This window comes from Brienomyrus brachyistius, chromosome 11, assembly GCF_023856365.1.
Source record: "Brienomyrus brachyistius isolate T26 chromosome 11, BBRACH_0.4, whole genome shotgun sequence".
Lineage (NCBI taxonomy): Eukaryota > Metazoa > Chordata > Actinopteri > Osteoglossiformes > Mormyridae > Brienomyrus > Brienomyrus brachyistius.
Window position 1 is genome coordinate 24,926,408 of NC_064543.1, and position 12,742 is coordinate 24,939,149.

Here is a 12,742-nt window from a genome sequence, read left to right on the forward strand (position 1 = left end):
AACCCTATCGAACACCTTTGGGATTAATTAGAATGGAGATGGCGAGCCAGGCCTTAGACCTTAGTGCTTGACCTCACAAATGCTCTTCTGGATGAATAGGCAAAAATTCCAGACACATTCCAAAATCTTTTGGAAAGCCTTCCCAGAAGACTGGCAGATATTATAACTGCAAAGGGGGAGGGCAACTTCACATTGATACCTATGGATTTAGAATGGGATGTTCCTGTAGGTGTAATGGCCAGGTATCCCAATAATTTTGTACATGTCATGTGTATGTCAGGATTGGACCCGGTCTTGCTCCATTCAGTCTGTCATTTCCTCATTTGTCCGGCAGGTGTCACTAGCCATCCTATTTTCCTGATGTTTCCCTAGGTTTGGCATACTGTTCTGTACCTATTGTGTTCCTTTGCTCCCCAGGCTGCTGTGTGGCTGACTGTGCTAAGTAGATGGCTGCAAACCAAGTGTTTCCTCTATTATGAGGCTTAACTCGGGGCTTTTTAAATTTTATATTAAATATCTTCATAATGATTTTATTGGGTCTGCCTTTTTGTTAGGGTTTGGGTATGGATGGTAGGGACATGGCCATGGCGATATTGTGGGAGTACCATGTGTGTTTAGGGGGGGAAGAGCTTTGGGGCTGATTTCATCTGTACCAATGTTAAAATCAAACCTGGGCCCTTGCTGTTGGGCCTTAAGCAGAAGAAATGGATGGCATGACGATGCATAAATAAATTAAACGATGAATCATAATGAACTTTCTGACCTTTTTCTACATAAGACATTTCAAGGGTTGAAGATTTGTAGTTAAAATAAAAACAAACTACGAAAATTACTTTTAAATTACATTTTTATTCTTGGGGGTCATTTCCCAACAAAAGGTTGTATATAATGACAAAATCTGTATCAATACAAAATAAACTATAACATTTCTATGAACTTATACTTTTTCAATGCATGGATGAACGAGTTCATACTGTATAAGGGGTTCCAGGTTCAGTATCCGCTGAAGACAAATAAAATGAAAAGTAAATGTGGAGGTTATATTAAATGTCAGGTTCTGTATGTACTTGTACATTGTAATGTTACTCGGGACGGAATAGGAAGCATCAAGAATGGACTAAGATCACTCCGCACATTTTCATTATACAAATCAACTCATTTTTGAAAATAATGCTCCTATAACTTTATTTCTGTTCAGTAGGATTTATACTTAAATTTTATTTATTTTTTTACACTTAGCCTTTATATTAGTGTTCCAAAATAAACTGATGATTTGTACATGCATAGTGATATATTAAGACCTTATAGCAGACAGCGTGATCAAAGGAAAAAAAAAAAATCTATAAAACAAAAATCAAAAACTGTATGATTTCCCCCCCCACCACCACCAATACCACCACCACCAAGCTGCGTTTATGATGCAGGCACACATTATGCATGTTGGCAATGCACATAAATGTAATGCAGAAGTTCAAAAGCAAGTTATTTTATTAAAATAAAATTTAAAACATTTAGAAATAAGCATTAAGTGTGTCGAGCCAGTTCATTCACCGACTTATATTAGTGTCCTGGCCATAGGGCTTCATACCTGTGAATATTACAAGGAAATTTCATACCGTTGGCAAGTGCTGGCTGAAGGAAATATGCTACTGGATACACTCTTGGAATGATGTTTTGGAAGCCAATCCACCTATTAAACTAATGTTTTGAAACGAGTCGGTTACTTTGAATCTAAGATGGACTGCGAAAGGCCTCTATGAATATTCCATCCTATTTATGAAATTACAGGAAGGGTACATATAAAACACCACAAGACAGAGCTTATAAAACGTTTTGTACTGTGCACCACTTTGAATATTCTTTAAGCTTTAATACCATCATGGTCTGTTATAATGTTACAAGAACTATACAGATAATACAGAAGTGATTTGTAGTTAAAGCTTCAAGTATACTGAAAATGCTAAGTAACATATCTACATGCTACAGAAAAGTGTTTATATATATATATATATATATATATATATATATATATATATATATATATATGTGTGTGTGTGCGCGCATATATTATATATATATACACACACATGCACAGGCTTAACTGATTTCCTTCATAAATTCATTCTCTTAGTCTCACTACATACAAATAAATGTATCCATTAGGCATTGTGTGCATGGATACATTGAACCATCTGTATTACAGAGAAAGGGTTATATTAAAAAAATAATAAAAACACTTTGTACAAGGAAAGATACAAAAGTAGCATGGCATCTGTGCAGGTCTAGAATAGTTCCAGACCCAACACTATTCTTCACAAAGAATTCCTCCAGGTGGCACAGATGTAATGGAAGAAGCGGACAGGAAGCTCATGACCAAAGGTGAAACCTGACAGACTGCTCACTGTATCCCTTCCCAAGTTATGGCTTGGTGGCGATGACACACTGTCTCCAGCTCTCCCACCCACCGCTGTGTCAGGGCCAATTGCACTCTTAGGAAACGTCATTTGGGATGAATGGGTGAGGGGGGAGGAGATCGTTTGGGAGTTGTTTTCCCATTACTCCCTGATAAATCACTGCTCGTACTTTAGATGCACAAACTTGACATGAACTGAATATAAAACAAATTAGCTTGTTTTATTGTAAGGATAGCTTGAAAAAGCATAACATACATAACAGAAAAAGAGGCACAAACAGCAGAACAGAAAAAGAAAAAAAAAAAAGAGTTTAGTAATAAAATATTTTTCTCTCTATTGGACATTTTATAAAGAATACAAATAAATGCACACATTCACAAACTGTTTAAAATGCGCTTACAGCATCTGTCGTGCTCTGCAGAGCAAGTACTTAAGAAATGCACGGTGTTTTGTGATAGCTACAGGTTCTGCTCCAACCTCTTCCTTGGGGATAACACTCCCGCTGTGGAATGTCCAGTCTACATTAAAGGACACCGATGGGCTAGTGAAAGACATACGGATACAAAGACGTGTGGATGGATGCTAGTAGACACTTCCGTGTGAATTCGGGGTGGACTCTGAGCGGGGCACTGAGCTGTGGTTGTTGCAGTTGTCTTTGTCGGCCCGCATAGCCATACTATCTGAATTCTGCATCTTGCCCTTCTCTTCCTTCATGAAGAGCTCCACCATAAGGATCTTCTCCTTGTGGATTTGCACACTGATGTCCTTGGGGATGTCTGGAATCAGCCAGTCCACCACGTCACTCATCAGCATGACCACGTTCTAAACAAGAAAAGATTGTTCATTCACAATAATCCTCCTCCACCGTCTCTTGTTCCGAGAGCAATGGGAAATTCTACCTGCAGTGCTGAAAATGTGGCAAAAATAACGGTCAGATTCAGGACAGACAGTCACCTGTTTCTTTCCATCACATCTCTTTGAGAACTATGGAACATCCAGGAATTTAACAAAAAAAATTAAGAATTTTTACAACCTTTTACAGCCTTTGAACATAACATAAAATTATTATTGATTCACCTAATTTTGCAAAAATCTTACGGTGAATTTTAAATGCCATTAAATATATTTATTACACCATAGACTCCATTATTGATTATTCCAAATAGTCAGAAGTCCTGTTCTGATATGGTCATTAAATGCACCACAGAATCTAAAGACTGCAAAGAATTTGCCGCCACAAAAATCACAAAAGAATCACTGTAAACACTATTTCCAGGTATATAAAAATGAGTAATGCAATCTCACTGCACAAATTCAGAACTGATTGTGATCAAGTATGGTATAATGTGTGACTACTTTTTCTTGCATGACGTTAAGTCAAAAATGTAGAAGCGGTTTCCACTTAAGCATATTCTCTCACCGACTACAGTCTGGGGTTTAAGTGCACTAAGGCTAGTTATTCACTTTGGCCAGAGAAACACCAAAATATAGGCGTCACATGTAAATGACCTTTTACATGCATTCTGCTACTGAATAAAGCACTTTTAATTGAATTTTTCACTGCACACTCGGGATGGCTGTACTACAATCACACGCCTCTACCAGCCAAACATAATGTTATAGTGTTCAGAAAGCCAAGCGTAACAAAACAAAAACTACTTATACATTCAGAAGTAAATGTTGCAATCCAAAACTCCTGTTATTTAATATAATTGTATGAGAATTATACAAGAATACACAATTGAATATAGAAATGTACAAGTATATGCAAGCACTATATAGTTCCATTAGGCAGGAATCAAGTGACATTGTTAAATGTCAATCGCTCGGCACAAAATACAAACACTGACAAACGTGAAATGTTTACAAAGGTTCTCATGTTCGTGAGAATGACCACATACAGTATAAGTGTAGTAGATTACCATCATGTTTTCATTTGCAAAATAAAAATGTTCGGCTGATTTTGTTTAGGGTCACAGTGTAAACTAAATAACCCACGTTCCACATTTTGCGTACTGGCAACATCGCTGTGAGCATAACCCCCTTTTCTTGTTTGATGAATACTATAATGATACTTCTTGCACATGCGCACCTTCTCTTTCAAATTTCGAGTGTGGTGGGCATTGATGAGGGGAGAACATGCTTAACTCAAAAGCGGGTAACTTTTCGTCTTGAGCTTTTGTCTTAAGTGGGAGAATAGACCCCTAAAGCTTTATTCATATGTAAGACTGCTGAGGTACTAAAAAGCAACACATTTATTACACACATATACATCTTCCACACCAATATGCAGTCTATGGTGGTTCTTGGGGGGTCTTACCTGGAAAACTATAACAAATGCCAATCTGGCTGCTAGCACTGCCCAGAACTCCTTAGAAATTTCATAGGGAGTCTGCGACCAGTGGGGTTCCCTGTAGTCTTTATACCTGAAGAAACATCGGAAGGTACATTAAACACACTGGTGAACCGAGACTTTCAAGAAGTCTATACAGTCACTTTATAGAGCTAAAAAACTGCAATAGGCTTAAAATTGTCAGTTTGGTGCCTACAGTAGTTCTGCATCTGTATTTATTGTTAGGAATTAGCCATTGTGTAATTATGATCAAAATGATGCAAATCGCACAGGACTTAACAAAGAGTAGAACTTCACATTTAACTCTCTTGGGCGCCTGTACCTGCAGATCTCCACCCTGTACCCCAAGTGCATAGGCTCCAGAGGGTCCTTGCCCACTTCGAAGTCACTGACGTTGAAGTAGGAAAGGGTGTGGTTAACAAAGCCGTGCATGGAGCCGTCTGGGCTGTACATGTACTGGTAGACCAGGCGGGGAATGAAGTCGGATGTGAATGATATCACGAATGCCTGAGGGTGACAGCAAACCAATGTAGTGATGTTAATGTCAAAGTGGGTGTTAAAGAATAATCTTCTACTAACATGGCAAAAATGCTGTAGAAGAGAGTTCCTACCCAGGCAATATACTATTCTTTTAATCCAATGTTGTGGCACTGCATTTCAGTGACAACGGTACCTGATCTTAAACATGGGGCTAAGTGTCATCCAAAGAATACAAAGTAGGGTACAGTATGGCCTTTGGACTTTTTGATTCGAATTCACATAGAACCAACACAACTCAATAAAAAGTTTCCATTTATTTAGCTTTTAAGCCTGGAAAATCTGGTGGGTTGGCAGCATTCCAGGAAATGCTTGGCCTCCCCTGAATCATGGACTGTTAGCTAGAGTTCCGTACCAGCAATGTCAGACATACAGCTTCACAACCCCCAGTGGGCAGGATTATCACCCACTGTCAGTCACAGGCTTTTTTCAGGTTGTCGTTTTTGTTGTGTTGAACCAGGCAGTTAGACGGCACCCGGTAACGTCCTTACACCATGTCCTATGCCTAGATTAAAATGTCTGAATTTCTCCTCTTGGTGACATCACACTCTAAATCTTAGCAAACTGTCTCTTCCCTATTCCCTGTCCCTTTGCCATCAGCAGCAAGCCAGAGGGGGAGCCAACACCTACCACTGCTCAAAACTGGTCACTAAATAAAGCAGATTGAGATCTTAGGATGGTTTATTTGGACATATGCCCATTGTGGGGCTTAGAGGCCACCGGCAGCCCTGTGTCACAGCTGACCATATAAGGTGTGATTTTAGCCTGAGGGAGGAATATTTGGTAAGATTCCACACAAAAGAAAGAAAACAGTGATTAGAGGGCTGTACATTTACAGTTTTACAAAGGCCTGCTCTGAATTTTAATACGAGGTCACAGGAGAGCAGGCCTTTAATGGAGCAGAGGAGCATCTTGTTGTTCTGTTACAGTCTGAGAGTGAGAGAGAATTCATAACCTGAGTGAGTATCTCCCTACCATAAATCTTCCTCAGCATGTCGATCTTCATTCTCCGGTGTATAAAATTAAATGTCTTAATTGAAGACAAAACTGCCAACAAGTCACTACAGAAGTACCAGAAATTAAACCACACATACCAAATGTTTAAAAAGATTACTTACATTCACAATAACAGCCACTTTGCCAATCCCACTTAGGATATTATACCAGATACCTAAATGAGAAGAGATCATCAGTGCTCAGTTCTATATTTAGGATTAAATTCACATCTGCTTCTTACAGTATTATTGCAGGAGGGTCATCCCAATCTGTTTGGAAATGGAAATAATGTGCAAATTATGAATCTTGAACAGGAGACCCAGATGACCAAAGAAGTGCTGTATAAAGGGTGTAGCACCATAAATCTATAGTTATGTTGTTGTGTCCTAGAATCTAATGCTTTGAAAGGAAACCTGTACAAATCTATGACATTTTAAACACAAATTTTGGAGAAATACCAGCATTATGTGCAGAACTGCAAAACAAATTGATAAAAAGATTAGTCAAGGTTAAATCTTGTTTATAAATCCAACTCGGATTACTTAACATGATGACAAGCGGTCATCGTCTCTGGGTCAAAAAATGTTTTTAACTTTCCAGAATACACTTACTCCTAAATAATACAACACTCATATCTAAATAATACAACACTTTTAACGCACCAATGTCTTTTGCTCTCGCAGCTATAGGTCTTCTTAGCTCTGCCACAAACTTCTTGGCATCGAGACGGATCTCGATGATGTTGTTAAGCAGGGCGAAGAGCGGAGCCAGTGGGAAGGACGCCACAAACAGAGTGACAAAGCCAAACTGGATGACTGTGGAAACAGAAGGACTCCCTTTAAAATCACCCATATTTAAGTGGTACACAAATTATTGAGGAATCAAGGCAAATAAAAAGTGCCGGGTGCCATCGTGTGATTTTTTTTTTTCAACGTGTTGCATAAATATCATTGTATGAATCTTCTACACAGAAGGCAGTGAGGATGTGCATCTGCAGGGTTTACCCAAGGGATCGGGGGAAGGTGTCAGGAGGTCCCCATTCAAGTGAGGAACCACCAGACAGAATTATAAAAGGATTACAGTAAAAGTAGACTAGGTGACATGCCAAATGTATTTGTATTAAAATATTTTCATTTGCAGTTTCAATTTGACACAAAATTCATATGCATATTCATATAGGCAGTGTGTGACTTCTGAAGGTCAGGATTCTGAGCCTGTGATTAGTCACAGTTCAAATCCTGCGGTTGGCAGAGTCATATCACTGTCGGGTCCTTAAACCCAGCTGCTCCAGAATGTGTCCAACACTGCAGTGTCACTCCCACTCTCACTTCTAAATGTGTCTGTATGCCTTATGGAGAGTCAAATGGGACAAGTGGAAACAGTTTCTCCAGGGAAAGAAGTATCACTATTCTATGAATACATAATGTATACAGTATATTAATATGCACATAGCTACTACAGTGTCAATTTGCTCTTAAATGCAGAATTTAATTGGTCTTAATTGCAGAATTTGTGGACATTTTACCAGCAGTGCTTATGCACCTCCATAGACGCAGCGGCCTCTCACAGTCTTGGAATATGCATGTGTGGCCTGAGCAGGCAGAATGAACATCGCAGTAATGTAGCACACGGTAGAGTACAATACAGAATCTGCCTCTGGCAGCCTTTAGCAGGCAGAGAACAGGGACCCAGTTCAGAAGTGGCATCTGTCATCTCCGTCATCCAGGCTATCAGAGTCGTACCAAGTGATTCTTAGGGAGATTGTCAAGTGGAAAACATAACTGGAGACTTTATCGGCTTCAGAGGCAGCCACTGCAGGAAGTTTATCCTTCAGTTCCGTTTGTTGGGTTCTTAATGTGACCTTGTGTAACTAAAGTGGAGGATTGAATGGTACTATTAGTGTTGGAGGATAGGTTGGGGGGGGAATCTGCTGTGCTACATTAAACTCAATGTGGGCCACTACACTGCAGATGGAATACAGTGCTCAGCATATACCACAGCCCACAGGCTAATGCACCGTTAGCTTGGGGAATGGGAGGTGTACCTGGGGCACTTTGCGTAAATGGTGGGACAGAAGACAAAAGGGCTCGTCCTTGTTAGTACTTAGTACAGTGACAACAAGAGCCTTCCAAGAATAAACTGGAATTTCACATCCAGTGAAAACACCCCAATTATGTATCGGAAAACAAAACCTGCTGTAATGGGTTAAGCTAAAGAGACTTTTGTAGCAAAGGTCATAACAATTAATTGCTTTTACGTGACATTTATAGTGCACCTGGTGAATTCAGTTCCATATACTAGTCTCTTTATATTTCAAAATATATAAATAAACAAAACTGAATAAATCTCTAGTGTCCAGCTGAGAAAAGAAACGCTCTCAAAATATTAAGCCCTTTGATGTAGTTAACTGACCCTTTCAGAAAGGACATACCAAAAGATCAAAATACTTTCACAGTGGGCTTGACCTTAATCTACCAAACCACAATTCTGTTTTTATAGATTTCAGATCGAAGAAAACTAGGCTGGCAATTAGTCTCAAAGCTCCCCAGAGAAAGTAAAGTTCAGTTTTATCATATCCTCGTTATGCAAACTGTTAAACTAAACAGCACCTTAATTCCTAGAAAGGGGGGGGGGGGCTGTCAACACGACAGTATCGTATTCCCCGGACAACCCCATCACCTGCTCCTCCCAGCTGATTCGCACTCCTCACACACTCACCATCCTGTACAAGTTCTAGAAGTACTGAAGGGATCAACTGGAAATGTGAAAGCAATAATATGTTTCTAACTGAATGCTCTGAGACCCAATTGTGACATGTAACTACACCGATTCATTTATTATATTTATTATAACATCCACTTACATGCCAATTTGCAGAATCTTTCCTCACCAATTAGGTGGTTACCTGTGTTACTGGTATATATATGGAGTCCTGGAGGGACCATGGACAGTTATTATTATTATTTTGTCGCCACAATGCACTACATCCTGCAGACAAATTAGTTTAGTGTTCTCACAAAAAAACTAAACCAAGCCCAATAATTTTTAAAATCTGCATGATAATTTTTTTTCCCCATCTTTTTATTTGTCTATGTCAAGCTTTCAAATGAATTTTTAATTTAATAAAATATTTTGGTTATTTGTGTTCTTGCCTATAGAAAACATGACCGTAAAGCCAAAAGCTGGAATGCAGTGCATAAATTCTATGGGTTTTATGGTAGTAAACATTTATTCAAATCATTGTAATAATGCATATTGTCTCTTCCAATCCAATTTGGTCTTATTCTGCTATATTAGGTATTATGGGAATCTAATTCTTTATACTGTGCATATATCTGAGTACATACCTTTACAACAATGCATATTATATCTCCCATTTCAAATGCACTCATGTATTTTGTTTACTCAACAGAAACTACACTTGGTCAATTAATTTGTAATGACCTGTACGTACGATCCACACATACATCTGTCACGTCCCCCTCATTACCTCAGTGTGAATTCCTGATTGTATTCAGCTGTTTCGTGTTGTTTCTGAGTAGTCCTGTGTACTTAAGTCCGCGTTTAAGTCTGTTTCCCCAGTTCTGTCACTGAAGTTAGTTCATTGTCACCTGTGCTGCCTCCTGTTCCTCGCCGTTTTCCCAGTAAACCCCGTTTCCCGTTTATCCGTCTCCCTGCTCCTGCTTCCCTGGACGCGATCATAACATGTCTTTTTATATTCCTCATTGTTTTATGAGCTAGGAATTGGAAATAACTGGATTTTAAAATACTTTGATTTGTAAATACTGTTTCCTGTTTATTGTTGACAATCCTGTGTATATACAGTAAATAAGAATGTTCATTTAAAAACTTTTTTTTAATTGTGAAAAAGGAACATGTGACTGCAATCAGGCAATTAGGTCTCATGCAAATTGCGAGGATTACATAATTTGTACCTGTCCTGTATATTGGCCTGTATTGAAAAATAAAACACTGTTCCATTTTAAACCTATATAGGATGCGATATAGCTCCAATTTTCTGACACTGCGAGCTAGATTTAATATTTCATGGGTACATTAAACTAAAGCATGATTTAGTATAGCATTAACAGCACTATTTTTAAATATTCCTGTCATGTTTTCACTAATATAACTGGTATGTGCATATAATTATAAATGACCGAGTTCACATTTAAACAGCTCTGTATATTAAAGAAATCAGAGTAATTAAAATGCTAAAAAACGCTTAACTTCACTAATAAGAACTAAACATTCCAGCTATAATCATAATAGCAGGTTTCATACAGCAAATGAAATACAAGGTAACCATCTTGCCATCTATTGATTATAGTGGGCAGAAGGACAGAGTGTGTTTGGGGGATGACCAACCGAAAGCCAAGAGGAGCCGCGTTTCCGGCCTCATGACTTACTCATTTCCATGTACTCAGGGGTGAGACCAGCAAAGGGCTCCAGGAAGTGGTCCGTCTCATAGCGCTGCAGTTTCTTCTCTCGCTGCTCCTCTTCCTGAAAGGCGCCCTTCTTCATCTTGATGTACCTTATCAGCTTTTTGAGTTTGCTGCAGGGAGGGGAGCATGACGTCAGATGTTCCTAAGCTATGAGGGATTGTTACTGAGGTTCCTGGAAAGTCTTCGCCTGGAACTTCTATTCTGAGATGTGATACGAAGAAACGATCCAGGCCACATTCCCCCTTAGGGATTACAGACTCAAGTCACTCAATGCCTTTACATTCTGGGTCTTATATGCTGTTCGAGTGTCATGAGTATACAAATTTTGGTGATAACATAGAAATGTCATGGAAAAACAGTGATATTTGGACTCTTCTAATGGCAAGAACTACAAATCAGTAAAGCAAATTCTGCTATGAGTATAATGCAAAATGACCGAAATTTCCACCTGTTGTGCAGGCAGCTTAAGTGTGACGTGTGATGGGAGTGATGAAGGAGTTTGGGGTGGAGGTGAGTCTGAGGACCGTGCACACACTGAATGGCTGAAATCTGTACTCACGGTATTCCGATCTCAAACAGATTGTTCTGGATGAGCTGCTTGCCGAGCATGGTGATGCTGAGCTGGATGCAGAGCTCCATCAGACAGCCACCATGGGTACACTGGGGGAGGGGGGAGGGTCACCTCACCACACCAATCACAGCGCCAGCACAGTCATTATGTCACAACTAAGAACTATCGGTGAAAATAATAACATAAATGTTTTTTTAAATTATTTGTAGAAGATTAAGAATAAAATATATTGGTTTTATCATGAACATGAACTCATATTAAATACATTTACACATATATTGTAAAAGTAACCATTAATATGAGAAAACGACTGAATAGCATAAAAAAATGTACCACACATTGTCATTTTTACCTCCTCCATCCGATAAGATTTAAAGACATACAGGTAATTTCCAGGGCGACCAACAAGCCTACAGAAAAATAAGACATGGTTTGATGCAGTTACATTTCTCGATAGACAGAAGTATGTTGTGAGTGCAGCTCAGATGTAAAAGTGACACAGAGTGACACATACCTCCCTCTGAAGAAGGCGATGTAAATAATGGGAGTGAACGCATTCACAAACTTTAGGATGAATGTTTTGAAGATCAGTCTCTCCTCAAAACTCTTGTCGGTCTTTGGTACCTCTGTTAATTGTGAAATTGTTGAAAATAATCTAAAATCAGTTTTAGCGGAAGCATTTTATCAGTGAAAATATCATCATAGAAATGAACTTTAAGTCTGTATGCATACTTTCATTTCCCTCAGCCATCTTCAACCATCAGGCTACTGCAAAATGCCGCACGCTAATCCCTGAACTGCATACAGTATGCATACAAACATCGATTAGTGTGAGCAGCATGGCGAAACTCACCGAGTATGGTGAGCCAACGGGCCACAGCCCCGTACACTTCATCCAGGATGATGATAATCACCAGGTTAATAATTGCAGCTGTGGTCTTGACTGTCACCTTCACGTTGGAGCGGGTGGTGGGGTCAGAACTCATGTGCAGGGCCGATGTGGTGGATATCCTGTACACGATCACCCCAAACACGATGGCAAAGGTCACGCCAATCTAGGGGGTGGAGATAATAATAAAAATAATAACCCCATACATGATCACCCCAAACACAATGGAAAAGGTCATATCAATCTAGGGGGTGGAGATAATAACAATAATAGCAATAATAATAATACCAATACTAATAAGTTTCATTTACATAGTGCCTTTCTCACACTCAAGGATGCTTTACAATACAGTATATACAATCCAAGTGGATGATGTCAGTGACTAGCAGCAGTTTTAGGCTCTAAGTCCTCACATAACAGTATATATTAACATAGTATTGCCGCAACACAGTAATATTTTACTATAATATTTTAGTATAATATTTAAGTTCTCATCAAAAGAGTCCACCAAAAGAGATATGCTAGTGTAGCAAAGCG

At 39.1% G+C, this 12,742-nt stretch overlaps 1 protein-coding gene across 3 annotated transcripts in view; it reads right to left on the reverse strand.

The window, feature by feature from the left end:
- Positions 1-829: 829 nt before the first annotated feature.
- Positions 830-12,742, reverse strand: part of LOC125704242 (anoctamin-1-like) — a 42,698-nt gene continuing 30,785 nt past the window's right edge. For all 3 annotated transcript variants that reach the window (XM_048969661.1, XM_048969660.1, XM_048969662.1), the window contains 10 exons: positions 12,170-12,371; positions 11,831-11,942; positions 11,669-11,726; positions 11,305-11,405; positions 10,710-10,855; positions 6,963-7,115; positions 6,423-6,475; positions 5,090-5,274; positions 4,735-4,840; positions 830-3,236 (listed from right to left, as the gene is read on the reverse strand). In XM_048969661.1, the coding sequence (XP_048825618.1) occupies positions 2,997-3,236; positions 4,735-4,840; positions 5,090-5,274; positions 6,423-6,475; positions 6,963-7,115; positions 10,710-10,855; positions 11,305-11,405; positions 11,669-11,726; positions 11,831-11,942; positions 12,170-12,371 (1,356 nt within the window). In that variant the 3' untranslated portion in view covers positions 830-2,996. The remainder of the gene's footprint in view (positions 3,237-4,734; positions 4,841-5,089; positions 5,275-6,422; positions 6,476-6,962; positions 7,116-10,709; positions 10,856-11,304; positions 11,406-11,668; positions 11,727-11,830; positions 11,943-12,169; positions 12,372-12,742) is intronic.